The 27,864-nt window shown below is 44.1% G+C and overlaps 1 protein-coding gene across 3 annotated transcripts in view; it reads left to right on the forward strand.

The window, feature by feature from the left end:
- GRM5 (glutamate metabotropic receptor 5) overlaps positions 1 to 27,864 on the forward strand; it is a 402,015-nt gene that overhangs the window by 329,737 nt on the left and 44,414 nt on the right. For all 3 annotated transcript variants that reach the window (XR_016439649.1, XM_090030602.1, XM_090030604.1), the window contains exons 4-6: positions 3,398 to 3,644; positions 8,666 to 8,834; positions 15,801 to 15,927. Coding sequence is in view for 2 of the 3 variants with exons in the window: in XM_090030602.1 (XP_089886728.1) it covers positions 3,398 to 3,644; positions 8,666 to 8,834; positions 15,801 to 15,927 (543 nt within the window). In the remaining variant the exon portion in view is untranslated. The remainder of the gene's footprint in view (positions 1 to 3,397; positions 3,645 to 8,665; positions 8,835 to 15,800; positions 15,928 to 27,864) is intronic.

Below are 27,864 nucleotides of genomic sequence, written 5' to 3' on the forward strand. Positions count from 1 at the left end.
GCAGCTCCAGGATTGTAGGCTGACCACCCAACAGGGTACCCAGCCAGCCGGAGCTGCTCTGATGTGACTCAATGTGCTGTGGTCCCGGGCACACATGCACATGTGGCATCTGGGAGAAATAAACTCCAGTGCAATGTGTGTCAGAATTTACTGCTTCACCATAATAGCATGTGTAGATGCACCCAGTGATGCAAAGCTAGACTCTTGTGTTAGTTCTTAATGCCTTTTTGAAAAGAAAGAGTGAAAGTAAATTTTTCTCTCTCCCCTTCCTCCATTATTTATGGGCTTTTTCTGTTTAAAAAATTCTAGTCCTACAAACCCTTAAGCAGATGTGTGATTTAGTCTATAAGTGAGTCCCACTCAGTATGGACAAATATATTCAGGTTTGACATTTATCACGTTCATATGCAATTTGTTCTCCCGCTTAGATTAGGGCTTTAGTATGTTAACTGTTTACAGCAAGGCTCATCTATATCCAGCACCTAAACTTAATTGTGCTTCTAGAAACTACTGTAATAACAAAAAAACCCAAACTTATTTGGGATTGTGCCAGAAGAGTGGGTGTATGATAAACATTAAAGAATCTGCAACTGGAAGAAAATGATCCAGGGTTATTGAACAGGAGCCTTCCAGGAGGTGCAACATTAGTTTCCTTTTGGCTGCACTTTAACACATAACCCTTCCAGTCCTCCTAAACCATATCTGGCTTATTGCTTTCATTACTTTCAGTTCCAAAGGAAGCTGCATAATGTATCAATAAGACGTTATCCCATATATTTAAATGCCTTGTTTAAAAGGGAAAGTATTGGGTGAGTTTATTAAACAGATTCCAACTCTTTCAGATTTTTGGATATTGGAGTTTTTCATGAGACAATGTTTGGGTTTGATAGCCTCTCCTGAAATTTAGTCCTTGCATATTGATTAGTTTTGAGCACTTGAGCACACAATACTTGAATAATAAGTCTCCCTTCCCTCTGGTCTCCATTTTCAGTTTTTTTGTTTGCTTGTTTGTTTTTTCCCCATAAGCATATATTAGTTGTGGTTGTAAGGCTGCATATACAATCCCTGAAGACAATAGCAAAGCTTCCACTTTAATCTTGCAGGGTCTGAGCCAAGGTTGAGCAGGATCTTTGTAAAACTGAAGTTTTTCTCTAGTTGAACTTTATGAAATAATAGCTTGCCTCTTGTTTGAGGGGGGAATGATGATTTAACTTGAAAACCAGCCCTTAAAGTATGGAACTCTACATTTCCAAACATCATCTTCCATTTTTTATATTGTTGTTGTTCATGCCAACCGTTCCCCCCTGCCCCAGTTAAAGGGGCAACTGTGGCCATGTGTAGGCAAAATGAGGGGCGTGTGTGCACAACACTTTAAAGCGAGCTAAATACTTTTGCACCACTTTAATTGTATCAGTATTTGCACACCTTGGTGGAGTATTGCGCATTAATTCCAACTGCTGTAGGAAATTTGATGGCATAATGCACCTTAAATGACTTGGGGCACAGCAAACTAAAACTCCTTCCTCCAAGTTCCAAACAGATTGTATTAGCAATGTCCACTTCCTACACTCATGTTCTCTCTGTGTTGGCTCCAGAGAGAAGTACCTCTACTTCAGCTTCATACCACAAGACCTACAGATGAGGTTCTATAGGCTCCTAAGGTAGCTTTAGGATTCCTTCGTGTCAATGGCAAAAAGGACAACCTAGGCTATTGCTTACATACAATTTTAGAATTCTATTGAGTGTAAGACCTCAAGACCCTGTTATAGCATCTAGTTTGGCATCCTATATATTATGGTCATTACATGTCATCCAGATGCCTTATGTTATGACTAATAACTTTAGTTAGACTAAAGTCCTCATGAAACTAAATTCCCTATCACAGGCAGTGGGTAGAAGAGTCCAAGGTATTGCTAATGCCCACATTCCCTTTATTAACAGTGTTCCCTGCACCTATTTTTGGCTAGGAAATTCTGTAAATATGATTTGCCGTCATTGACAAGATTATCAGTGTTCTTTAAGCTACTACTTTCAAATTCCTTTCATCCTTCTAATTTCCATAACCAAGGATAAGAAGATTCAGTTTTGAGTCACTTATTGAACCTCTACTGAAAGATTCAGAGTATTCAGTCCACTCACTGGTTTTAACAGGAATTGTGGAGGCATCATTAATAATTTGTAAATTCCACTCGAAAATTAGCAGCTGGGGAAGGGCCGTGAGGCAAGGGAGCTCCTTTCCACTGTGCCCCTCACCTCCAGCTCCAGCCAAGCAAACCTGAGCCTTCAGCTGCCTGAGCTGCCTGCTGGTCTCTCCCCACTTCACCTCCCCTCCCTCCCCCACTGACAGCCCTCCAGGTGCTGGGGCATCATCACCAGTGTGAACATCAGCCCAGCCCTGCAAAGACACTAAAAAGTAATCCTCAAGGGAACACAAGTTCTCTAAGGCACTTTGTTCTATAGCTAATAGCTGATTTGATGAGGGTTAATTTTTTGTGCACAATTTTTTGTCTGACTGGCCATTTTAAAAGCACTCTGCACCCATGCACCTGTGTTATATCACACCTGTAGAGTATTTTCAGGGGCCCAGTTGCAAAAAAAAAAATTGACTTGTGTAAGCACCCATAATGTACTATTATTAGTGCATTAAGATTTGTTTTTAGCATGTATGTATAGTGATATTATTCCACGGTAGTGCCATAAAGTAGGAAATAAACAAAATAGTATACAGGGTCCTTTCTACACAAATACCCCAAATACTATATAAATGCCTTTTTGACTCAGGCAAGGGCAAAAGGTAAAAACAGATGTCAGCTTAATCTGGGGCTCACTGTCTTGAGCTTTGACACATACGAAAACAGCTGGAGAAGAGTCATTGACACACAGAGCTTAGATGGAAATTAAGTCAAAGTAGCTGCTATTGTCCCAGGGCAAAGTGTTAATTTGTATACCTCCCAGTCACTTAACATGGGATGTAGAGTTTGGCCAACTGTAGGATGTCAGGTTAAAAAGCTTTGTCCCAGGAGAAATCCAACCTATGCTTTTAGCCTAAGAGATCAGTCAACTGTCTTTTGAGATTGGGGGAACCATCTCCTCCACTAAACTGCTCAAAGGCTTGAAAGTATTGTTTCAGAAAACTACAGGGAAAAGAGAAATAACTAAAAATCAGGAGGCCTAGAAAACAGGAACACAAACAGGATAATAAGAAGTTTGACAGAAGATGTATGTTTCCATTCCTTTTATTTTATGCTGGATGTCCTTACAGAATCATTACTATTTGCTGTTTAATATTAAGAGGTATTTTGTTAATGTTAGCAATGTATACACGGCCAAAATGTTTACAGAATTCATCATGTTCTTCTCTTTGCTAATACCTAATCATTGTGCTATTTCCTAACAGGTGAGATGACTCTTAAAACGCAACACGTTCAGGATTCTAAAATGGGATTTGTAATCAATGCAATATATTCCATGGCCTATGGTCTCCACAACATGCAGACATCATTATGTCCAGGCTATGTGGGCCTCTGTGATGCTATGAAGCCAATAGATGGTCAAAAACTTCTAGACTCTCTCATGAAGACTAATTTCACCGGAGTTTCTGGGGACATGATCTTGTTTGATGAAAATGGAGACTCACCAGGAAGGTACTGTTAATAACTCCTCGTTGTTTACTGAATGGGTCCCTGTCTTGTTCCCTAAATTTGCTCCAACTTAACCAAGTTAAAACTCCTTCTAAATGCTCCTATAAAGCATTTTGTTACTATTGTGATGAGAGTCCCATAGATAAAGGAAGAAATTATCTCTCTCCTGCACTTAGGTTACAAAACTGGTTTTCTACTGGTGTCTGCTCAAAGGAACATACTAGTAATTCTGCTTAGTGGAAGGGACACTTCAAAAATTGTTTCATTCCTGTTCAGAATAGAAATGTAAAATTTTGAATTCTCCAGAAAAGGAGGTAAACCCAAGTTCAAAGGCAGTCTGCTTTGAATCAGACCCAGGAATCCCTGTAGTCTGCAACATCAAGGCAGTCACCATGGTCCTCTTCTTAATGCTGGGAGGAAACCAGGTAGTTTTATGATGAAAACCTACCATATTTTATGGTGTCTAGGATGACACATTGTATAAGTCGACTCCATGTTCCTGTAAAAAAAATTAAGATTTTTGTATGTCCTTTGTACATGTTGACCCCACCTTGGTGTGCAAGGCACTGGAAGCCTGGGTGGGCTTGTGGGAGAGGTAGCATGCAGTCAGGCTCCCGGGAACTTGGATTGGGGCCCTGAGAGCTTGGGCAGCACACAGCCCACTGGCAGTCTGCCTGGCTGGCCCCGGGGGGCACTGACACCACAGAGGGAAGGATCAGAGCCCCACAGCTCAGGGAATGCCTGGCCCAGCAGAAGCTCACTCCCAGCTGTGGGGCAGGTGGTGAGGCCCGGCCAAAAGCAGGATCAGGCCCTTCACCACGTCTGCATTTGGCAGGTGCCTGCAACCAGCAGGACACCTGGCACCACCCAGGAAGCCTCCCACCTGCTCAGCAACCTGCACTGCCCCTGTGGCAACCCATCCCCTTTCTGGGCAGCACCAGGCATCCTGCTAGCTGCAGGCACCTACTAATGACAGAACCAACAAGGAGCCTGATCCTGCTTTTGACAGAGCCTCCCTGCCTGACCTATGGCTGGGGGATGAGCTGCTGCTGGGCTGGGCAGCCCCTGAGCTGCTGGGGGGCCTGGTTCTTCCCTCTGCAGTAGCAGGACCCCCTGGGGCTGGCCAGGCAGGCTGCCAGTAGCCCAAGCTCCCAGGGAGCTCCCAGGGGTCCAGGAAGCACCACTCACAGGGGACAGTGTATAAGTCAAGGTTGAATTTTAAGAGGCAAAAACTGGACTTCAGAAATCAAGTTATATACTGTGAAGTATGGTACTTGCAGGATTCCCTCAAAGCATCATCAAAATTGATGCATCTTTGTGAAACATTTTAGATTTTGACAAACTGGAAGATTTGGTGAAAAGAATGTTTGGGATTTTTGTGACTAAAAAGGACTTAGTCCAGATTCGCACTGAGGTATGTATATTGGGTTGTATTGGTACATGGATTTAGAAAACCACATGCCTTTTCATAGTTATATTCTTGCCTCTGTACATCGTAAGAAACAGATGCCCTGTGGAAATGACAATGCTTTTCACATTGGGTGTCTATACACATGCTCCAGGGTGGAGGGTGAGGGTGGTTTAATTAGAGTGGCTTTCAGATGGTTGTGACCACAGTGTCACATGTATTCAGTGTCCGGTGCTTCAAAATGATGGTGGGGGCACTTTAATTAAAGTTCATTCGATGACCTTCAGTTAAAGAACCTCCTTCACCATTCTGAAATGCAGGGACACTGAATACATGTGACATGGAGGCTGCTGAAGCGTGCTAACTAGCATGCTCCAGCAAACTTGCAGTAGACTTGATTAATTGAGTCTGCTCCAAAGTGTGCTAATTAGCACACATAAGAGAAGAGTTCCACCATGTGTATAGGTTCCCATAGTTAAAGAAACCATTGTGACCCACAAGTTGCAATCTACATAGTTGCAAATATAGCCTTCATTTTCACAAACTTTGAGTTTTACCTAATTCCTGTAAAAGACGTATGCTATTTTAATTTAATATAAAGCATGAAATTTTCTGATATTTTTTAAAAGAAAAAGGGTCAAGGAATTGAAACTCATGGGGAATAGTTTGACAGGCAACAATAGGATATGGTGTCCTGAACAAAATTCTCACTTAGCATAGCAAGGCATCCAGATTGACTGAGTACCTAGCTTAGTGAGGCACTGTGGCTTTCAGGAAGCACTCTCTCAGTGTCTGCTGTATATAATAGAATTTGCAGTGCACAAACTAATGGATCACATGCAGAAAAAGGTCTCAAATTATGGTTTCTTAAAACATATGGACTAAAATTGTCTAATCTTTCTGCTTCCATGAAGAATGGAGTTCACTTGCTCAAAATATTAAGGTTGGACAATTATTTCTTTCCAAAGATGAAGAACATTTGTCAGCAACATCTACCTTTATTTTGCAGCTTCCAGTTTGTCTTGTTGAAGAACTGTTTCCTAGCGTCTAGCTTCAGCAGAAATGTGACTGTTGTTTGCAATAATAGGAGAAAGGTGCAAGGTTACATTGTAAAAACTCATCCTTTCCTCTTTTTTTTCAAAAAGCTGCATCCCTAGCATGTAATGATTGTGTCATTGTAGAAGCTGAATGCATTGTTTCTGGTAACCACTTCTTTCACATGGAACATGCAGTAGTTGGCTGCTATATTCTGTCACTTTTACCTTTTCACTAGTATATGTAGTCCTAAGAAAGAAGACAGCTCTCTCTTTCTAAGATGCTTTCAATTTTTAAGGTAATTGGCATTACAAGGGCCTATCTCAAAATAGTGTCCTATTTTGTGTTGTGTTGTGGGCATGCTAAAAAGCAACCCTTAATACAGCTTTCACTTGTGAAATAGAGGTGCAGACAGAAGTGCAGCTCTCAGCTGCAATTCAGAACAATTTCTACAAAGCGCACTAAAAATTAACCCTCAAGGGAACACAAGTTCCCTAAGGCACTCTGTTCTATAGCACCTTCAGTTAATGGCTGATTTGATGAGGGTTAATTTTTTGTGTTTTCAGCCATTTTAAAAGCACTCTGCAACCATGCACATGTGTTATGTCACAGCTGTAAAATACTTTCACGGGTCCAAACAAGCAAAAAAAATGTAACTTGTGTAAGCACCCATGATGTACTATTACTAGTGCATTAAGATTTCTTTTTAGCATGTAAGTATAGTGATATTATAAGTGTTTAAGTGTATAAAGTGATATTATAAAGTGTTTAAGTGGATACATTTCTAAATCTGTTCTACATGAGAACAACCAATCTTTCTTAGTTAGTTGGCTAATGAGACTTAAATCTTCATGGCTGATCTAAATTTGTGTTGTTGCTATGTTCCAGTCACATGACAGATAAATAACAATAATCTTCTCCGCCCCAGGGAACTCACAATACTAAATAACAAAAGTTACCTGCTGAGCACTCTTCCCCAGTCCAGCAAAGTCCTTCAGCATGCATTTAATTTTGAGCACGTAGATAGCGTTTTGGAAGACTTGCACATATTTATCTAGTATGGAATAGAAGGACTTGGAGAAAGTAAATTGATATGGAAGGACTTATCACTCGTTCACAGAAGGAAAGCCATCAGAGAGTTATGAAAACTCTGAAGAAGGAATTAAAAAGCCAGTTAAAGAGCATGTTGATGTTCAAGCTAGATCCCAGCTACAATTACAGTGACCAGTAGTGCCAGGCCTTGTGTTCTGCAACTGGTTGTGCAACAAGTGCTTTGGACTGTAAACTGAGCAATAGTGGAAACCTACCATGCCATCTGGTCTCTGAAGCAACTAACAGTCTCCAGATAGTTTCAGGGGAGCAGTAGCTACTGACCACCTAAAACAACACAGGACTAATTAAGACTAGGTGTTATTAGTCCACTAGTTCTATTCTCACAGTAGGACTTTTGGGAAATAAAAAATGTAGGGGGCTGTTGATAAGTATCATTTTTCAGACGTTCCCTTCTGTTCATTTTAATGCAATGCCTTTATAGTTGTTTTGTTTTGTTTTTTGGTAATGATTTACAGGTTACCTGTCCTTGGTGCCAGAATTATGTTGAATGTTGGCACTACAGTTTGTTCCTTTCCCCACACATCTCTGAACTCTCAGTCCTTGCAAAGCAGCTTTATAAGAAGCATCACCATAATCTAAGAAGGCTAGCTATGGGTCCCACTGGTACTTTTATGACAAAGGTCTTCTACTGCTAGTCATCCTGGACCCATCTCTGTTGCCCTCAGACAGCAATTTGAGAGGAAAATTTAACTGGGATGAATAGGGTTGTGGAGTAGATTTGATTAGCTGCATTAATATGCACATCAATCTTTGAAGAGCCTCATTGTTTTGAAGTCTTTCCAGTTCTGTGGTTGCCTCTACCTTTCTGGTTGAACTCTTTCCTAAAATTAATTCAGATCCAGAAACTGCCTCCACTTTCTCCACCTCTTTCTCCTCATGCATCTTGTATGAAACAGGAAGATCGAGAGCCTAGTCATAATCTCATCAGGCCCAAGTGTGTGCCCTAACCATCAGTTTGAGACTATTCCACTTGTCTTCCAACCACCATCACAGACTGTTAGCCTGTTGGTTAGGGTGCTCTCCTGCGAGGTGAAAAATGGGATGCATCTCCTTTCAGGAAAGAAGTCTGGGCGGTGAATCCTGAGTGCAGAGAGGCATCTCCTTTCAGCCTTCCGTAAGCTGCAGAGAGGTGTGGGGTTTTTGCTGCTTTTCTCAGTATTTCACTGCTGAGAGTCAGTATCGTTCACCTTGCCCACACAATCACAGCACCACACAATTGCAGCTGCTATGCTTCTGGTTCAGGAGGTAGGCCACAAAGAGCAGAATAGCATGTTTGAAGGTATTGCTGGCACAGTAAGCATGCAGTGTACACATACCTGATAGAAAACAGAATAGATGGAGACCGGAAATATTTTTTTATTCTTTCATTGTGTTATTTATTTTGGCATTTTAAGTTGATTGAGTTAACTTGAAATGTTTAGTGATTTTAGCCCCCACACATCTGTATCTTCCCTTTTTGTTTCAAAAGGTATGAGATCATGAATTTTAAGAAGATGGGGAAAGATTACTTTGACTATATCAATGTTGGAAGCTGGGACAATGGGGAACTGAAAATGGATGATGACGAAATATGGTCTGAGAAAAATATTATCATCAGATCGGTCTGCAGTGAACCATGTGAAAAAGGCCAGATAAAGGTAAAGTATTCTGTATTTGATTGTGTATAATTTGTATAGCCTTGAAATGTTGCCCAGAAGGTTAACATCAAAATGTAAGTTATATTTCTGAAGTCCTTTGGCACCTAAAACCCCCCCTACAGAGTTATATATGTGCTTATTACCTTTATTGTAATGGTCACATTACTTTTTATTGCCTTCCACTACTGCCAGTATCCCTCTGCTGACTCCTTTTGTTCAATTTAGGTTGTAAAATCTCTGGGACACAGTGAGTGCATCTACATGAGGGGCTAACAGTGCAGTAGCCTAATAATACTGTGCAGTAGCACATCACAGCACAAACAGTGCCAATATACTACTGTGCAGTAGTATTAGGCTACTGTGCAGTAGCATCACGTAAAAGTTCTTCACCAGTGCTACTGAACTCTGGTCACTGCTCATTTATTTAGTACTGAATTATACAAGTATTAAACAAAATGCACAGTAACCACTGCACGTTAATGAACATGTAGACATACCCAGTCTGTCTCTCTAGAATAGTGCTTTTTAACCTGTGGTTCGTGGACTCCTGGAGTCTGCATGCTACGTCTAAGGGGTCCACAAAAGATGACTATGTTCAATTAAAAATATGTGAATACCCATACTTACGATTAAAAGTGGTCCTCAACTCTATTTGAAATTTTTTAGGGATATACAAATGAAAAAAGACTAAAAACCACTGCTCTGGAAAAAGGAAAGGTTTATACAGCACCTAGAACAAGGGGGTCCTAATCCCTGATTGTAATAAGCTAAAATGCAGATTTAGGAGCCCAAATACAGGCACCCCAGCCTAACTTTTTAAGAGCCCGTAGTTTCTGGTTTGGATGTTACAGTTGTTCAATTCTTACCATGCTCCTTAATAATCATATTTTGCTTTGCTTTAAGAACATTTCACCATCCAGCGCAAGGCAGCAAAGGCATGCAGTAAGGCAGCAGCCCTAGATTTTAGGAGGGCAAACTTCAATGATCTAAGGAGGATAGTTGGAGAAGCGCTGAGGTCCCGGAGGGGAGGGGAGCCAGGTGTCCAAGGAGAGTGGTTGTTCCTTAAGGAGACGATGCTCCAAGCCCAAAGGAAGGTAATCCCAATGAGGATCAAAGGGAGCAGGAGAGCACACAAGCCTCCATGGCTCACCAAAAGCATCCGGGAATGTCTCCTTGCTAAAAAGGAGGTTTACACCCAATGGAAAGAAGTTCATCACCAGGAAGAACTATTCTGTAGTTGCTCGGGGATGTAGGGGGGCAGTTAGGAAGGCCAAGGCAGAGATGGAACTGGGACTAGCTTCCTACATTAAGGACAATAAGAAGTCCTTTTTTAAATACGTATGGGGTAAAAAGAAGGTCCCGGGTAATGTGGGGCCCTTGCAGGACAACATGGGTAACTTGGTCGTCACACCAGACGGCGAAGATAACATGTTTAATGATTTCTTTGCCTCCGTCTTCCTAAGAAGGAACCAGAACAGCCACCTCCCTGCTGGGGCCCCCTCGGGCCCCGGGGGAGGCACACCTGGGCCACGGGTTAGTGAGGATTTAGTTAGGGAGATTATGGAGGGGTTGGACGTATTTAAGTCAGCCGGTCCGGATGATCTCCACCCTAGAGTTCTAAAGGAACTGGCCGAGGTCATTGCAAGTCCCCTGGCACGGCTTTACGAGCACTCGTGGTGCTCTGGTGAGGTACCGGAGGACTGGAAGAGGGCCAACGTGGTTCCCATCTTCAAAAAAGGCAGGAAGGAGGACCCGGGAAACTATAGGCCGGTTAGTCTTACCTTGATCCTAGGCAAGCTGTTCGAGAAAATTATGCTGGCACACATCCAGGAGGGGCCAGCAGGGGACTGCATGTTCATCAGTTGCAGGTCCTGTCAGACCAACCTGGTGGCCTCTTACGATCAGATCACCAGATCATTAGATGCAGGGGTAGCAGTGGATATAATCTTCCTGGACTTCCGGAAGGCTTTTGACACCGACTCTCACCCTGTTCTCATTAAGAAACTGGGGGGCTGTGGTGTAGACACCCACATAATCAAATGGGTCGCCAACTGGCTGGAGGGCCGCACCCAGAGGGTGGTAGTGGATGGGTCCTTCTCAACCTGGAAGGACATGGGCAGTGGGGTTCTCCAGGGCTCGGTCCTCGGGCCCGCACTGTTCAACATCTTCATCAGTGATTTGGATGAGGGGGTAAAAAGCACCCTGTTCAAATTTGCTGATGACACTAAGATGTGGGGGGACGTGGGCACATTGGAAGGATGCAACAGGCTACAATCAGACCCAGACAGGTTACAAGGGTGGGCGGAAGAGAAAAGGATGGGTTTCAACACAGTCAAGTGCAAGGTGATGCACCTCGGGAGGAACAACCGGCACCATACCTACAGGTTAGGGAACTCCCCTCTTGTCAGCATGGAGGCGGAAAGGGATCTGGGGGTCATCATTGACTCCAAGATGAACATGGGCCGGCAGTGTGGGGAGGCAGTCAGGAAGGCCAACCGCACCTTGTCATGCATCCACAGATGCACCTCGAGCAGGTCCAGGGAGGTGATCCTCCCCCTCTATGCGGCACTGGTCAGGCCGCAGCTGGAGTACTGCTTCCAGTTCTGGGCACCGCACTTCAAGAGGGATGTCGATAGCATGGAGAGGGTCCAGAGGAGGGCCACTCGTATGATCAGGAGACAACAGGGCAGGCCCTATGAGGAGAGTCTACGGGACCTGAACCTGTTCAGCCTCCACAAGAGAAGGCTGAGGGGGGATCTTGTGGCCTGTTATAAACTAGTCAGGGGGGATCAGCAGGCATTGGGGAAGTCACTGTTCCCCCGAGCGCTACCAGGAGTGACCAGGAATAACAGTCACAAGCTGGCAGAGGGTAGGTTTAGGTTAGATATCAGGAGACATTACTTCACGGTCAGGGTGGCTAGGATCTGGAGCCAACTTCCAAGAGAAGTGGTGCAGGCTCCTACCCTGGGGGTGTTTAAGAGGAGGTTAGATGCTCATCTTGCTGGGGTCGTTTGACCCCAGTGCTCTTTCCTGCCATGGCAGGGAGTCGGACTAGATGATCTGCTCAGGTCCCTTCCAACCCTAGAAACTATGAAACTATGAAACATCCCCTTCCTTTTTCCATTAGCAGCCTGCAGTTTACAAACTGTTATAATCTGTGAGTTAGGAGACTGAGACTCAGTGTGAATGAAAAGATTCAGCCATGAATTCTGACAAGTCCTCATGAACAGCATAGGGGTTTAGACATGACTTTGCTCACAGTTGAAGTGAAAAGCATCAGGAGTTAATCAGGATGTACTCACTGTAGTCCAAAGAGATAACAGCAGCATGTGATCTGAATCAGGCCTGTAGTGTGCAGGGATAAGCATTTATGTTGATTAAGCTTAATGATCTGATTTCAGAATAAGTAACACACATAGTGAAAGTATCCTGTTACTAGAGTGGAACCCAGGCCACAGATTTTGAGTCTGAATTGTGCCCAATTTTCAGGAGCATTTGGATTAAGGGATGCTGTTTTGTATGGATTAAGGGACATTACAAAGTTTTTTTCCAGCTCTGCTCTTGCCCTAGTTCAGAAGCATATGAATAAAGCCAAATGTAGGGCAGATCCTTTTAGTGATCTTCCTTCTTTTGTTCCGTATTTGACTGTAAATCCCACATGTTCTTGCACAGGCAGTAGCCCCTGCATGAAGATGGGACAGAGATCGTAGTTCCAATGAAGTTTTGTCACTGAATTCAATTAAACCAGGATGTCACCCAAGGCATGCTGTACACATGTGCTTTACTGGGGAGTTGACTATTTAACTCCTCAGTAAAGCATCACCATATACACATGTGCTGGTGTTAGAGCAAAGTAAATTAATTAAGTCTGCTGTAAGATAGTATGGTGGGGACAATACTTAACTCCAGGGACAGTTACTTAACTCTGCTGAAATGCATGTGTAGATGGTGACAGAGACTGACTGGGGCATGAGGGTGCTAAAGTACAGGGATTAGCTGCAACCTAGCCCTGCACTGTAGCACCCTAAGCCCCAGCCAGCCCCTCCACCACCCAGAGCCCGGGGCTCACTCCGCTAATCCCCTGTCAGCCCAGGGCTCCTCCCCCCCAGCTCAAAGTGCTGCAGTCCTGGGCATACGTGTAGACACTGCACCATGAAGCAACTAACACTAGTGCAAACTGCACTAGAGTTTATCACATCATCTAAATAGTACATGTAGATGCATCCAGGGAAGCTGACAGCTCACATGGTATCAGTGTCCCATTTTTCAGCGTATTTCAACATTTCCCTTGCTGAAGGACCTCACACAAATCAAATGTAGCCTTATTCTGTATGCCTGAATTATTCTGGAGGCAAAAAGCTATTAAACAGAAGCTTGAAGAATCACAAGAGCAATGAGGAGAGTGGACAAAGGTCATAAAAACTGCCGGTGAAAATGAGGGTGTATTTCAGTTAAGCGGGGCTGGATCATTTGGGTGGTTTCCTGGGCAAACCACTGCAGCTAACAACTGTTAGGTGTTAAAGAAAAAGGGAAAGAACAGAGCGGCAGCTGAATGGAGTGCTGCATAAACACAGCTGGTCCTGGGACCTCCAGAAGTCGTCCTGGCTGGGGCCGGATTGAAACACGGTCAAGGAAGCAGTTTTCTTTCAGTTTCATCCAAATTAAAACTTTTTGTTGAAACACAGCTGTTTGGGCGATTTTTTTTTTTTTTAATGTCCAAATGTTTTGACCTTGATGTTTTCACAAAAAGTTAATTAGGCAAAAACATTGGCATCTCTATCTTATGGTCTCATTTTGTTTAATTTTTTTTATATAACGTACATTGTAATATTTCTGCATTGCAACGTTTCAGAATATCTATTCCATAAAAAAGTCGTAATTTCAGCTTTGTATTTCAACTCCAAATGAAACCAAATTTAAAAATCTCGGATATACCCATGTCATAGATATGCCATTTCCACTCACAAACCTCACAACCAAAGAAAAATATCTGTGAATTCGCCTATATATTTGATTCTTCAGGTGACTTTTTTTTTTTCCTTCAAGAACCTAATGGAAAAAAATGTCTATCTTTGGAAACCTAAACAAATCTACTAAAGATTTATTTTCCAGATTTCTTCACTGCAGCATCATACGACAGCAGTATAATACGCTTGCCGATTATGTTCCTTTGCATTTTATTAAAATTCCAATCCATGACATTTGGCTATGAAAAAAAAATTCTAAATTCATCCCAGAAAACCTATACAATCAGCCTACTTTCCCTGCTATAATTGGTAGTGTTTGTTTTTAGAAGGATTTTAAATGTAATGAGCAGAGACTGAGAATACTTTACTTCAGAAAGGAAAAGGCCTTCTCATCACCCTTGGCATGGAACACGGATGTGTTCAGTGCCCAAGATAGATCCGGATTTTGAAAAGTTCATACCTGCTTATCAGGCTGCAGAAGTATGTAGTGTGGTGAAGCAGTAGTTCTGAAAACCAGTCCTGATGTTGCAGTGGAAACACTTTCTCACTGTTAAATGTTAATTAAAATGTATCTGATCTGAATAATTTTGGAAGAGGCATCAAATTTGATGTTCATAAACTGTAGTTTGTCTCAGACTACTGAATACTGTACTACCATGGCCCAGTGTATCAAATCTTTAGGGAAGCAAAGCTGCGTCCTCATTTTTCCCTATCAGATATGGACCAGAGCTGGATGAATGATCTGTCATGAATAATATCATCCCCCTTCTGCTTGAAAATTATTGAAGAGATTTTGATCTTTAGACATTTGTTTGTAAGCTAAGCCATTTATCTTAATGTACATCAGCCTACGAGTTGGCTGCAAAGTATCCTGAATGCTCATTTCTCTGAATGTCTCCTCGTCACGGTGCAAGTATTTGTTGCTACTGTTGTTATTTAGATTTATATCCCACTCTATCCCCAAAGGCTCAGAGCAGCTAATCATAACAGACAGACAACCCCAAGACCAGAAACAACAACAACCTCCCCCCCAGCTGACACCTTGAAATTTTAAGATTTCACTCCCACCCCACTTGCACTTCCCTGCCTATTACCTAGACAGCAAATCCTCACAGTCTATTATTGATCACCCAAGTCAAAACAGAAGACTTTACAATGGCAAGATTAAAAGGGATTCCCTCAAAAAAAGCAAGTCCATCTCTAGTAGAAACAGTGAGTAAAAGGTGTTGAGAGCGAGAACTCAGTTAAACTAATTATGCAAGCACTCTCTTTGATTGGTGGGGGCCTGTGCTAATGCTAACTATTAGTCTGCAGCCCCACTCCAGGGAGCGGAATATTAATTAGCTACCACCAAGACAAGCCACAGACTCTCATTCACCATTCAACAACTGGACTATATTAAACAAACTCAGAGAAGATACAAAGCAAAAGGTAAGTATGAAGAGTAATTAATACGATTCTGTGCAACGGCAGTGACAGGACACAAGTTGCGAAAGAAACAGATTAGTGAGCAAAGAGGAGCTTTGATCTCTGTTGTGTGACACTATTGCCAGTTGTCACAGACACAAACTCGATTACTATTACTCTGAGCTCAGACTCCTTCTGGGGTCACCAACGAGATTTCCCAAACTGCACTCCCACCAGGACTTTCCTTGGCCTTGAGGCTCCATCCTCAAGTTAGGGAGAGGTGATACTTGACCATTAATGTGCTCCAAGGCCGTGTGTCAGTTTGTCAGCATGGCTCCCAGGGAACTGGTCACCATACCCCAAACTGGCAAGATTTTCCCATCAGAACTGGGAGGCTGCCTGTGCAGCCCCCTATGTCTAAAGTAGGTCAACAGACCTATAAAGTTCAGAAGTCCACTATATACAAAAGAGGACACTGCAGCTAGGGTTCACAAAGAGGATTTTCAATATCAGAGGAAACTTTGGCAGCATTAAGGAAAGTTGTTTTGTTTTTAAACCTTCATGTAACTGAACTGTTAACTATTTGTCTCAGGTGATCCGTAAAGGAGAAGTCAGTTGCTGTTGGACTTGTACCCCTTGTAAAGAGAATGAGTATGTCTCTGATGAATACACCTGCAAAGCATGCCAACTAGGCTCCTGGCCCAACGATGAACTCACAGGTGAGTGAGTTATGTTAATATATTAAATGCAGTTACAAGATGCATCTATATGTGTACTTTACTGCGGAGTTGACTAATTAGCTCCACGGTAGGGTGTCATCATCTATATGTGTGCCCATATTAGGGTGCAGTAAATGAATTAACTCTGCTGTAGGATAGCACTGTCCTTCAGTGGCATCTTTTGGTGTGCTGAAATGTACATATAGACAGTGACCAGAGCTGGCTGGGGCACAAGGGTGCTGCATGTAGCACCCTTGTGCCCCAGCCAGCCCCTCCGCAGCAAGTTGAGTCAGGGTGGAGCAGCCCTAGGCTGGCAGGCTGACACCCCGGACATCCTGGGGCTACTTCAGCCCGGTACTGTGTGCTACTGTCCAGGGTGTATGTGTAAATGCTGCACCTGGGAGAAATAAACTCTCAAGGGAAATACGCAACATATGACTTGGAAAATATGCTATACAAAACTAAATACTAGCACTTTTTGGATTAAGTTTGGGTCCAAATTTGAACCGAGGCTGCCATTTGTGTCATGATTCAATCTGGTTTCTAAAGGCCTGGCATAGACTAGAGGAAGACTTTTCTCTCAAGCCACTGAATCTAGAAAGCAGCCTGGCTCTGGGTTTAGATCTAACTTTGATTTCAAACTAGGCAGATTCAAATTTAGGCCTTCCCAAAGTAGGCAGGAGTTAAGTCATTAGAAAACAACTTTAATGGGGTTATATCCCAGGTGATTTGTTTTTCTCCAAAACAGGTGCAAATTAATTGAAACAGCAGCATTTTCTATCTGAATTCTAGCCAGGTGTGGAGATTGCTCTTGCCAAAAGGAGGAATGATCCAAAGAGAGTTAAGCCCCAGATAGTCTGTGCTAAAGCACAGGGACCATGCTCTCCTTGCCCTGGAACACATGCCTGAGGTTCCATGCAGGGCAATAGCAATTCAGCAGATTTTTAAGTCTTCAGTGTATGGCCACACTGTTTATATTCACAGTTTCTTTCCCAGCTACCTAACAGTAATAGCATTATTCAAATGCTTGACTTTAACAAGGTTTTTCCTTGACTTTAGCAAGGCTTTGGATATGGTCTCCCACAGCATTCTTGCAAGCAAGCTGAGGAGGTATGGGTTGGGTGAATGGACTGTAAAGTGGGTAGAAAGCTGGCTGTATTGTCAGGCTCAGTGGATCAATGTCTAGTTGGCAGGTGGTATCAAGAGAAGTGCCCCTGGGGTTGGTCCTGAGCCCAGTTTTGTCCAATATCTTCATTAACGATCTGGAAGACAAGATGGATTGTACCTTCAGCAAGTCCACAGATGACACCAAGCTGGGGGGTGTAGTAGATACACTGGAGGGTAGGGCTAGGATTCAGAGTGACCTAGACAAATCGGAGGATTGAGCCAAAAGAAATCTCATGAGGTTCAACAAGGGCAAGTTCAAAGTCCTGCACTTAAGGTGGAAGAATCCCATGGGCTGCTACAGCCTGGGGACTAACTGGTTTAGAATCAGCTTTGCAGGGGATTATGGTGGTCAATAAGCTGGATATAAATCAACAGTGTGCCCTTGTTTTCAGGAAGGCCAATGGCATACTGGGCTGCATTGATAGGATTGTTGCCAGCAGATTGAAGGAAGTAATTATTTTCTTCTATTCTGCACTGTTGAGACCATATCTGGACTATTATGTCGAGTTTTGGGACCCTACTATAGAAAGAATGTGGACAAGCTGGAGAGATTCTAGTGGAGGACAATGAAAATGGTGAGGGGGCTGGGGCATGTGACTTATGAAGAGAGGCTGAGGGACCTGTGCTTATTTAATCTGCAGAAGACAGGATGGGGAATTTGATAGCAGCCTTTAACTACTTGAAGTGTGGTCCCAAAGAGGATGGAGCTGGGCTGTTCGCAGTGATGACAGGTGACAGAAGAAGGAGCAATGATCTCAAATTGCAGCAAGGGAGGTTTAGGTTGGATATTTGGAAAAATGTTCCCACTAGGAGGGTGGTGAAGCACTGGAACAAGTTCCCTAGAGAGGCAGAAGAATCTCCAACCTGGGGGGTTTTAAGGTCTGGTGTGACAAAACTCTGGCTGGAATTATCTAGTTGGGGCTGCTGCTGGTTTGAGCAGGGGGTTGGACTAGATGATCTCCCAAAGTCCCTTCCAACCCTAATTTTCTATGTTTCTATACGTATTTGTAGTACAGTAATGCCTAAAAATACTAACCAGGGATCAAGGACTTGTGTTAAGCCTTATACAAACAAATAGGAAAAAAGTAGTTCCTACCCCAATGAACTTACAGTTTTGGTCCATGACAAAATATAACAGGAGGGTGAATCAAATCAATGAGGTATGGAAGAAAGAGGAAAAGGTAATGATATTGCATGCCTGTGTTTTTCTATATGCAGAAAAGCCAGGCAGAATTTGGTTTTTAGCGTGCAGCAATATACAGATAATGCTAGACTAAATATTTCTCTTGCTGTTTAGGACAGCTGGATGGTTTTAATACATTCATGACCAAAGTATCTTGTTATATTATACACAGATTATAAAGCAATATTCATCTATAGAAAGAGTTGGGAAATTTTTTTACATGTTTTTTTTTTCTGTTGGAAAATATTGGAACCCCAAACTCGTTACAAGAATGTATCGGTTTTGAGTAAATTTTGAGTAGGGAAAGATTCTCAGAAAGGAGGACTAGTGGGGAGAGCCTTGTTGCCTCTCTCCTAGTTTGCACGCTCACCAGGAAGGTGTGTATCCTATATTCGAGTCCTTGCTCTGGTTTTTCCCATATCCAAGGTGGGTGCCAAAGCCCCAAGGTTACAACTCAAACTCTCCTGTTGGAGTATTCCACTCTGCATGGATAGGTGGGCCAGAGACTGGCTCTGTAGTCTGGTGTTTAGGATACCTCATTAGAGAAGTGACAGATGCAGGTTGAAGTCCCTGCTTCAATACCTCAAAACACTTTGCAGGATAAAAAAAACAAACCCAAAATGATTTCCCATTCAGCTGTATTAATTTCAAAGGGAAAAAGTAGGTTGTTTTTCAACCTGGTCATAATAGCTGTATACGCATCGCGGTGTGTTCTTCAGCGGATGCTTGCTGGGACCTTGTCTGGCCCCGGCGGCTGCATACAGAAGTTCAGGCAGCCTGTTGGGGAAGCCTGCCAGCTATGGTGCTTTAACAAAATGCCATGAGTCAAGATGCTGACATGGGGGGTGGAAGAGAGTGCCCCCCCCATGCAGATGGCACAGCTCCTCCCAGGACCCCAGCAAGTGTAGCTGGGGGCACATACAGCAGGGCAGGGGCAGGTGCCCTTCTCCCTCCCCACCCCCTGCTTAGTTGCACATGGAGGAGACAGAGGTTTTCTGTTTCTTCTCTGTGACAGCCCCAGGAAAGGGGTTGGGCCAGTGATCAGCCATGAAGCCACCAGCCCAGCTCTGCAGAACTGCATGGGATGAGGGTGAAATCACCCAAAATTAACCCCTGCAGGGAATCTACACAAGGGGTGCCTGCAGACCTGTGAGGAGGCTGCTAACACATGCTGTAAGTGCAGCACATTGAAGCAGATTTGATTAATCGAGTCTGCTAGAACATGCTAATTACTGCACTCCATATTGTGGTATGCTAATACATTTAGTGCCGCTTTAAAATGATGGTGGGGGTGATTTAACTAAAGCTCGTTGAATGAGCTTTAGTTAAAGTGCCCCTGCTTCCATTTTGAAGTGCAGGGAACTGAACACACAAGATGCTGCGGGCACTTTAATCAGAGTGGCCCTCAGAGCCAGTCAGCGACTGGGGGAGTCCCCTGGTGGCCGATCTCACTGATGGCGGGGGGCGGCCCGCAGCCAATCTCACTCACCAAAAAGCAGTCGTGCTGCTTCCAGAAGTCCCACGGCCACTTCTGGAAGTGGTGTGGCTGCTTTTGCTGGCGGCCCTGCTCTCCAGCCGGAGCTCAAAGGGGGTCACTGGCACATCTGCCTGCCGTCTGCCCATTGCCTAAAAAGGGAGCACAGCCAGACAGGGGGTGCACCAGTGCTCCCAGGGGGTGCATGTGCATCCCTGTGCACTCCCTACGCATCACCACTGCTTTTCCTGTTGCTGAAACTGGTAAGTGTGCATCCAAAACCAACCACAGATTTCTGTGACAGCATTCTGAATGGCATCTACCCCTTGTTCTTTAGTTCGGTATTGAAAAAGAGCTCTTAAAAATGCTTTTCTAACATAGCTAAAGGGTGCATTGAGCTGTAATGTTTTATGATCATATTTATGACCAAATTTTACAGCTAGTAAAGAATATGCCTTTCCGTCTGGCCTTGTTTTTACATAAGCTTTAGTAATAAATATGAATTAAAAAGAGAGAGAGAGAGATGAATTTTGTATTCTGGCACAAAAACTTCCCTTCAGTGCTGCAAAACATATACTAGTCTCCTTCAAATGCCCTTATGTTTGATATTGCAGCAATCTATGCCTCTGCTGCTAGAAAAAAAAGGCATGTCTCTGGTAGTGACTGCTCCACAAAGCGACACACATAAAAAGCTGATTGGAATAAGTCTTTCTTATGCTATCTCCATCAGATAAAAGTCTTGATTCTCTGCCTCCCTGTAAATACACCAACTCCACCCCTGAAAGGGTTTGATTTTAGGCCTTTAGCAAATTGTGTTGCCCGAGATTTGAATTCTGTGGCTCACTCAAAAAAATATTACTCTATCTTTCCTCTACTCAGTGACCAGCATTAGTTTTGTGCTGAAGACTTGATTAAATTAAAAGGGGGTGGATAGTGGCTGTTGACTGAAGTTTAGACTAAAATTTACATTAAAGTTGACTAAAAACGGTTGCTGCTTGCCTGGATTTGAGATATTTTGGAACAATTTGAGACTTGTCTGACCCCCATTCTGCTCATCCATGTGGGCACCAGTGATGCTGCCAAGGGTGACCCTGAGTAGATCACAAGTGACTACAGGACTCTGGGTGAAGGAGATAGGGGAACAGATGGTGTCCTCCTTGATTCTTCCAGTCAAGAGGAAGGGCCTGGGTAGGAGCAAATGCATCCTGCAGATCAACTCATGGCTGCACATGTCGCCAACAGTGATTCCGCTTAGTTTCATAGTTTCATAGTTGGTAGGGTCGGAAGGGACCTAAGCAGATCATCAAGTCCAACCCCCTGCCATGGGCAGGAAAGGATGCTGGGGTCAAATGACTCCATCTAGGTGGCTGTCTAGTCTCCTTTTAAAGACCCCCAGGGTAAGTGTGAGCACCACTTCCCCTGGAAGTTGGTTCCAGCTCCTAGCCACCCTGACAGTGATGTAGCGTCTCCTGATATCTAGCCTGAATCTACTATCAGTCAACTTATGGCTGTTGTTCCTTGTTACCCCCAGTAGTGCTCAGGGGAACAGGGACTCTCCCATTGCCTGCTGGTCCCCCTTGGCAAGTTTATAGGTCACCACCAGATCCCCTCTCAGTCTGCTTTTGTGGAGGCTGAACAGGTTCAGGTCCCGTAGCCTCTCCTTGTAGGGCCTGCTTTGCTGCCCCCGATCATGTGAGTGGCCTCCTCTGGATCCTCTCGACGCTGTCCACATCCCTCCTGAAGAGCGGCGCCCAGAACTGGACACAGTACTTCAACTGCAGCCTGACCAATGTCACATAGAGGGGGAGGATCACCTCCTTGAATCTGCTCGTGATTCATCTATAGATTCATGACAAGGTGCGGTTAGCCTTCCTGACAGCGTCCCCACATTGGCCGCCCATGTTCATCTTGGAATAAGTAATGACTCCAAGATCCTCTTCTGCCTCTGTGCTGACAAGAAGGGAGTTCTCCAGCCTGTAGGTCTGCTGCTTGTTTTCCTCCCTAGGTGCAACACCTTGCACTTATACATATTGAAACCTATCCTACTCTCATCTGCCCACCTCTGTAACCTGTCCAGATCTAGTTGTAGGCTGTCTCTCTCTTATAGCATGCCCACTTCTCCCCACATCTTAGTGTCATCTTCAAACTTGAACAAGGTGCTTTTCACCCCCTTGTCCAAATCACCAATGAAGATATTGGACAGTGCAGGCCCTAGGACCGAGCCCTGGGGGACCGCAATGCCCACATCTCTCCATGTCGAAAATGACCCGTCCACCACCACTCTCTGGGTGCGGCCCTCCAGCCAATTTGTGACCAATCTGACTGTGTAGGCATCGACACCATGGTCACCTAATTTTTTAATGAGAATTGGGTAAGAGATAGTGTCAAAGGCCTTCCTAAAGTCCAGAAAGACTATGTCCACTGTGACACCTGCATCCAAGGCTTTTGTGACCTGGTCATAGAAGGCCACCAGGTTGGTCTGACAGGACCTGCCTCTAATGAACCCATGTTGATTGCCTCTAAACATAATCTCCCCTGCTGGCCCCTTGCAGATATGCTCCTGGATAATTTTCTCAAAGAGCTTCCTCAGGACCAAGGTAAGACTAATGGGCCTATAGTTTCTTGGGTCCTCTTTCCTCCCTTTTTTGAACGTTGGGACCACATTGGCCCTTTTCCAGTTATCAGGCACCTCACCAGAGCACCACTAGTGCTCATAAAGCCACGCCAGGGGTCCTGCAATGACCTCTACCAATTCCCTAAGCACTCTGGGGTGGGGAGCACTCCTCAATCAGGACCTGCTGATTTGAACATGTCTAGCCCCTCCAGAAGTTCCCTGACTAGGTCCTTACTAACCCTGGGCCTGGCTGCGCCTCCCCTGGGATCCGAGATCCCAGTGTGGTGGATGTCCCTGTCCCTGCTCAGAAAAATGGAAGCAAAGAATCTGTTAAAGAGATTACCTTTGTCATCTGGTGCTACCACAAGATTACAAAACATGTTCTGCAGAGGCCCCACATTACTTGGTGCCTTCTTTTTACCCCCTAGGTATTTAAAAAAGGACTTCTTGTTATCTTTGATCCAGGTTGCTAGTGCCAGTTCCATCTCTGCCTTAGCCTTCCTAACAGCCCCCCTGCAATCTCGAGCCAAGGAGATATAAATCTCCTTGGTGATGGCCCCTCCCTTCCATTGGGTATATGCCTCCTTTTTGGCTTTGAGACATTCGTGGATGCTTTTGAGCACTCTTGCCCCCTTTGATCTGCATGAGAATTGTTACCCTTTGACTATGGGATGTTGTTCCAAGAAAAAGGATTGCTAAAAAGAGATGGAATCCACCTGATGAAGAGGGGAAAGAGCATATGCAGGAGGGCTTTAAAATATGTTTGCTTTAAAATAAAATAAGGCTTTAAAATAGGTTAGGGGCTGGAGACCAAAGCCCTAAAGTAAGTGGAGAAGCAGGAGATCTGAAGGAAGCACAAAAAAGAGGGGGAAACAGGGGAGGCATTCTCATTGCCCTGATTTTTCAGGAAGAATTGACTAGTTACCTCAGGTGTCTATACACGAACACACAGAGCTTGGGGAACAAGCAGGAAAAATTGGAAGTCCTTGGACAGTCATGGAGCTATGGTGTGATTGAAATAAAGGACTTGGTGGGAGCTCACAGGACTGGAGCACTATCACGGATGGGTACAAAGTGTTCAGGATGATTAGGCAGGGGAGAAAAGGAGGAGTTGCACTTTCTGTAAAAGAGCTGTATGATTGCTCAGAGCTCTGATATGAAGTTTGAAATGGGCCTGTTGAAAGTCTCTGGGTTAAGGTTAGAGGGGAGAGCAGCAAGGGTGATGTTGTGGTGGGGGATCTGCTATAGGCCACCAGACCAGGAGATGGAGGTAGATGAGACTTTTTCAGATAACTAGTGGAAGTTCCCAGATCACAGGCCCTGGTTCTCATGGGGAACTTCCATCACCCTAACATTGTAGGAGGGCAATACAGCAGTGCCCAGGCAATCTAGGAAGGTTTTGGAGAGTACTAGAGACAACTTCCTGGTGCAAGTATTAGAGAGATGAACTAAGGGAGGTGCTGTTCATAACCTGCTGCTCACAAAGAGGGTGAGGGATGTAAAAGTGGATGGCAACTTGGGCAGCAGTAATCACAATATGATTGAGTTCAGGATCCTGACAAAAGGAAGAAAAGAGAAGAGCAGAGTAAAGGACCCTGGACTTCAGAAAAGCAGACTCTGACTCACTCAGGTAACTGAGGGGCAGGATCCCTTGGGATCCCAGTGCAGGGAGAAAAGGAGTATAGGAAAGCTAGTTGTATGTTAAAGAAAGCTTACTGAGGGCTCTGGAAAAATGATGTGCAGGAAGACCCTGATGAGCAGAAAGACTCGCAAAAATGGCAGGCAATCAGCTAGGCTTAGCAAAGAACTCTCCAATGAGCTTAAACACAAGAAGGAAGCTTACAAGAAGTGGAAACCTGAACAGATGACTAGGGAGGAGTATAAGAATATTGCTTGGGCATGCAGGGATGAAATCAGGAAGGCCAAATTGCAACTGGAGTTGCAGCTAGCAAGGGACATGAAAGTTAACAAGGGTTTCTACACATATGTTAGCAATAAAAGGAAGGTCAGGGAAAGCTTGGGTCCCTTACTGAAAGGGGGAGGCAACCTAGTGCCTGACGAGGAGGAAAAGACTGAAGTGCTCAATGCCTATTCCACCTCAGGCTTCATGGGCAAGGTCAGGTCCCAGACTACTGCATCAGGCAGCACAGTTTGGGGAGGAAGTGAGCAACCCTTAGTGGTGAAAGAAGAAATTAGGGACTCTTTAGAAAAGCTGGATGTGTACAAGTCCTTGGGGCCAGATGTAATGCATCTGAGGGGGTTGGCTGATGTGATGGCAGAACCACTGTTCTTTAACTTTGAAAACTCATGGCGACTGGGGGAGGTCCCAGAAAATTGGAAAAGAACAAATATAGTGCTCATTTAAAAAAAAAACAAAAAACAAAAAACAGGAGGATCTAAGGGACTTCAGACCAGCCAGTCCCTGGAAGAAACATCATGCAGGTTCCCAAGAAATCCACTTCTAAGCACTTGGAGAAGAAGACAGTGATCAGGAACAGTCACCATGGATCCAGCCAGGGCAAGTCATGCCTGACCAACCTGATCGCCTTCTATGATGACATGACTGGCTCTGTGGATGTGGGGAAAGCACTGGATGTGATATACCTTGACTTTAGCTATTGATATCATCTCCCACAGCATTCTTGCAAGCAAGCTAAGGAAGTATGAGTTGGATGAATGGATTGTAAGGTGAATAGAAAGCTAGCTGGATTTTTGGGCTAAATAGGTAGTGATCAATGGCTTGAGGTCTAGTTGGCAACCAGCATCAAGCGGAGTGCCCCAGGTCCTGGGGCCAATTTTGTTCAATATCTTCATTAACTATCTAGAAGATGGGATGCAGTGCACCCTCAGCGAGTATGCAGATGACACCAAGCTGTGGAGAAGGGTAGATATCCTGGAGGGTAGGGCTAGGATTCAGAGTGACTGAAACAAATTGGAGGATTGAGCCAAAAGAAACTTCATAGGCTTCAAGAAGGACAAGTGCAAAGTCCTATACTTAAGACCATATGCATTACTACAGCCTGGGGACTGACTGGATAAGCAGCAGTTCTGCAGAAAAGGGCTTGGGAGTTACAGTGGACAGTAAGCTGGATATGAGTCAAGAGCATGCCCTCGTTGCCAAGAAGGCATTAGTAGGAGCATCGACAGCAGGTTGAGGGAAGTAATTACTCCCCTCTATTCTGTACTGATGAGGCCATATCTGGAGTACTGTGTCCAGTTTTGGGCCTCCCACTATAGAAAGGATGTGGACGAGTTGGAGAAAGTCCACTGGAAGGCAATGAAAATGGTTAGGGGACTTGGGGACATGACTTATGACAAGAGGATGATGGAACTGGGCTTATTTTGTCTGCCACAGAGAAGATTGAGGGGAGATTCGGTAGCAGGCTTCAACTACCTGCAGGGGGGTTCCAAAGAGGATGGAGCTGGACTGTTCTCAGTGGTGGCAGATGACAGAACAAGGACAATGGTCTCAAGTTGCAGCAAGGGAAGTTTAGGTTGGGTGTTAGGAAAAACTTTCTCACTGGGAGGGTGAAGCACTGAAACAGTTACCTAGAGAGGTGGTGGAGCTCCATCCTTTGAGATTTTTAAGGCCTGGCTTGACGATGCCCTGGCTGGAATGATCTAGTTGGAGATGGTCCTGCAGGTGGGTTGGACTAGATGACATCCTGGGGTCCCTTCCAAACTTAATTTTCTATGATAAATCAGTTCCCAGAAAACAGCCCTCACCCTATTGATAAGTTAAATATAGAGTCTCAGAAGGCAGTGATATGCAACTGGAAATTCCCTCACAACAGTTCATTCTCAGCTGACTGCACATACAGCAGCCAATTCCACATGCATGGTGCCTCAGGCTACCAGGGTTAATGCCCACCAGTTTCTAGCAGTGGCAAGCAGGGTAGTGAGGTGAGTATCACCATCACCTATCTCACCATCTTTGGCTCCCCAGTCTGAATGGCCAAATAGTCATTTAGTGCTGGATCAGAGGAAGGCATCTTTCAGTAGAGTCTAAACCAAGACTCAGATTCATGCCTCTAGAGAGATCCCTCAGTTGCTCTGTCATTACAGCACAGCATGTCTACTTCCCCTCTAGAAAGGATCTATTTATTCCATTCACTTTTTCCCTCTCTGTCACTCCTAAACCCACTTCTTCCTCCTGCCTGTACTTCTCAGCTTAGTGGCCCCTTCCTCCACAATACCTAATCTTCACGCCTCCTCTGTAGGGCAGCTACAGATCACAAACTGGTGAGGGTGCCAGTTTTTGTGCCAGAAGGTGGGTTTTTCCATGAAAACAGTAGTAAAAAACAATTTTCTTTGAAGTTTCTGTCTGTGCGATATATATATAAAATACATATATAGGTGACTCTAGGATTGATTTGTATATTGAATTGGAGAATGAGTCTGCATTGGTTCCTGAGAGTGTCAGGTGCCCTCTGATTCCTGGAGCGCTCTCCTTAGCTGCTGTATAGAGCTGGAAAAGCAAGTTTCTTTGGCTGGTGTATAGTGAAACCAGGCTTCATTACTAGCAGTCTAAACGTCAGGAAAGGTCTTGGCATGAAGAAACTGGCAAAAAAAAGAGAAATATGGAAGGAGTAGGGGATCAGGCAGGGACTCTCATTTTATATTAGCAGCTTTGCCCCACTTTCTCTCCTCCATAAGATACTGGAGGGCATTGAGGCTATTTTGTGAGGTATCTCCTATACTCACCTAGAAGCACTCACCTGGAAACTTGTTAAGAGAACATCAGAGGGTATCTCTAATAATCAGACACTTGTACATTGACTCAGTTTATATCTCTTAAACTACAAGAGCCCCAAATCACTAATGACTTCTGGAAAATGTAGACTTAAAAACTACTAAAACTCTATCCCACATCTCTACAGGAGAGCCACAGCATGATACTCTTCAAACCTGTAGTGGGGCATCTTAATAAAATATTACATGAAAGTTAACTTTGAGTAAGCAGTGTGGTGCTCTCCATCCCCTTTTAATACGTAGATCAGAAAGAGATGAAATAATCTATTATGGCCTTTGAGCTTGGACTACTGGGACTTTAAACTCATGGGTTTATAACCAGACACCTCAATCAATGATCTCCCCTCCAAGAGCATTGCATGACATTAAATCTACAATGCATGGACATACCCTAAACATTTCTAGACACTAAAAGAGGATTCTCTCAACAGGTCTGGAGAAAATGAGAGTGAAGTGGACTGGAGCATGTCCAGGGATTTCAATGAGCTTTGGTTCAGAATATCCATTTGGTCCCACAGGTGACCTAATGCTTTAAAGGCCTGTGCCTCCAAAAGTAAGAGTAGGCTGGGGAGAAGAGGACCGTATAAGTGTTGTGTGAAATGGCCACGCTTTGTCAGTGTCCTGTGGGAATATCTTAATTTCAGTTATCACTTTGTTTGTTTCTATTTCTTTAATGAAATTTATTCTATTTTGTGCCTTGTGACATTATGTGGCAGTGAGAGAAAGAAAGGTTTGGCTACAGCTATA

The sequence above is a fragment of the Crocodylus siamensis genome, chromosome 1, assembly GCF_052110815.1.
Source record: "Crocodylus siamensis isolate JL-2025a chromosome 1, ASM5211081v1, whole genome shotgun sequence".
NCBI lineage: Eukaryota > Metazoa > Chordata > Crocodylia > Crocodylidae > Crocodylus > Crocodylus siamensis.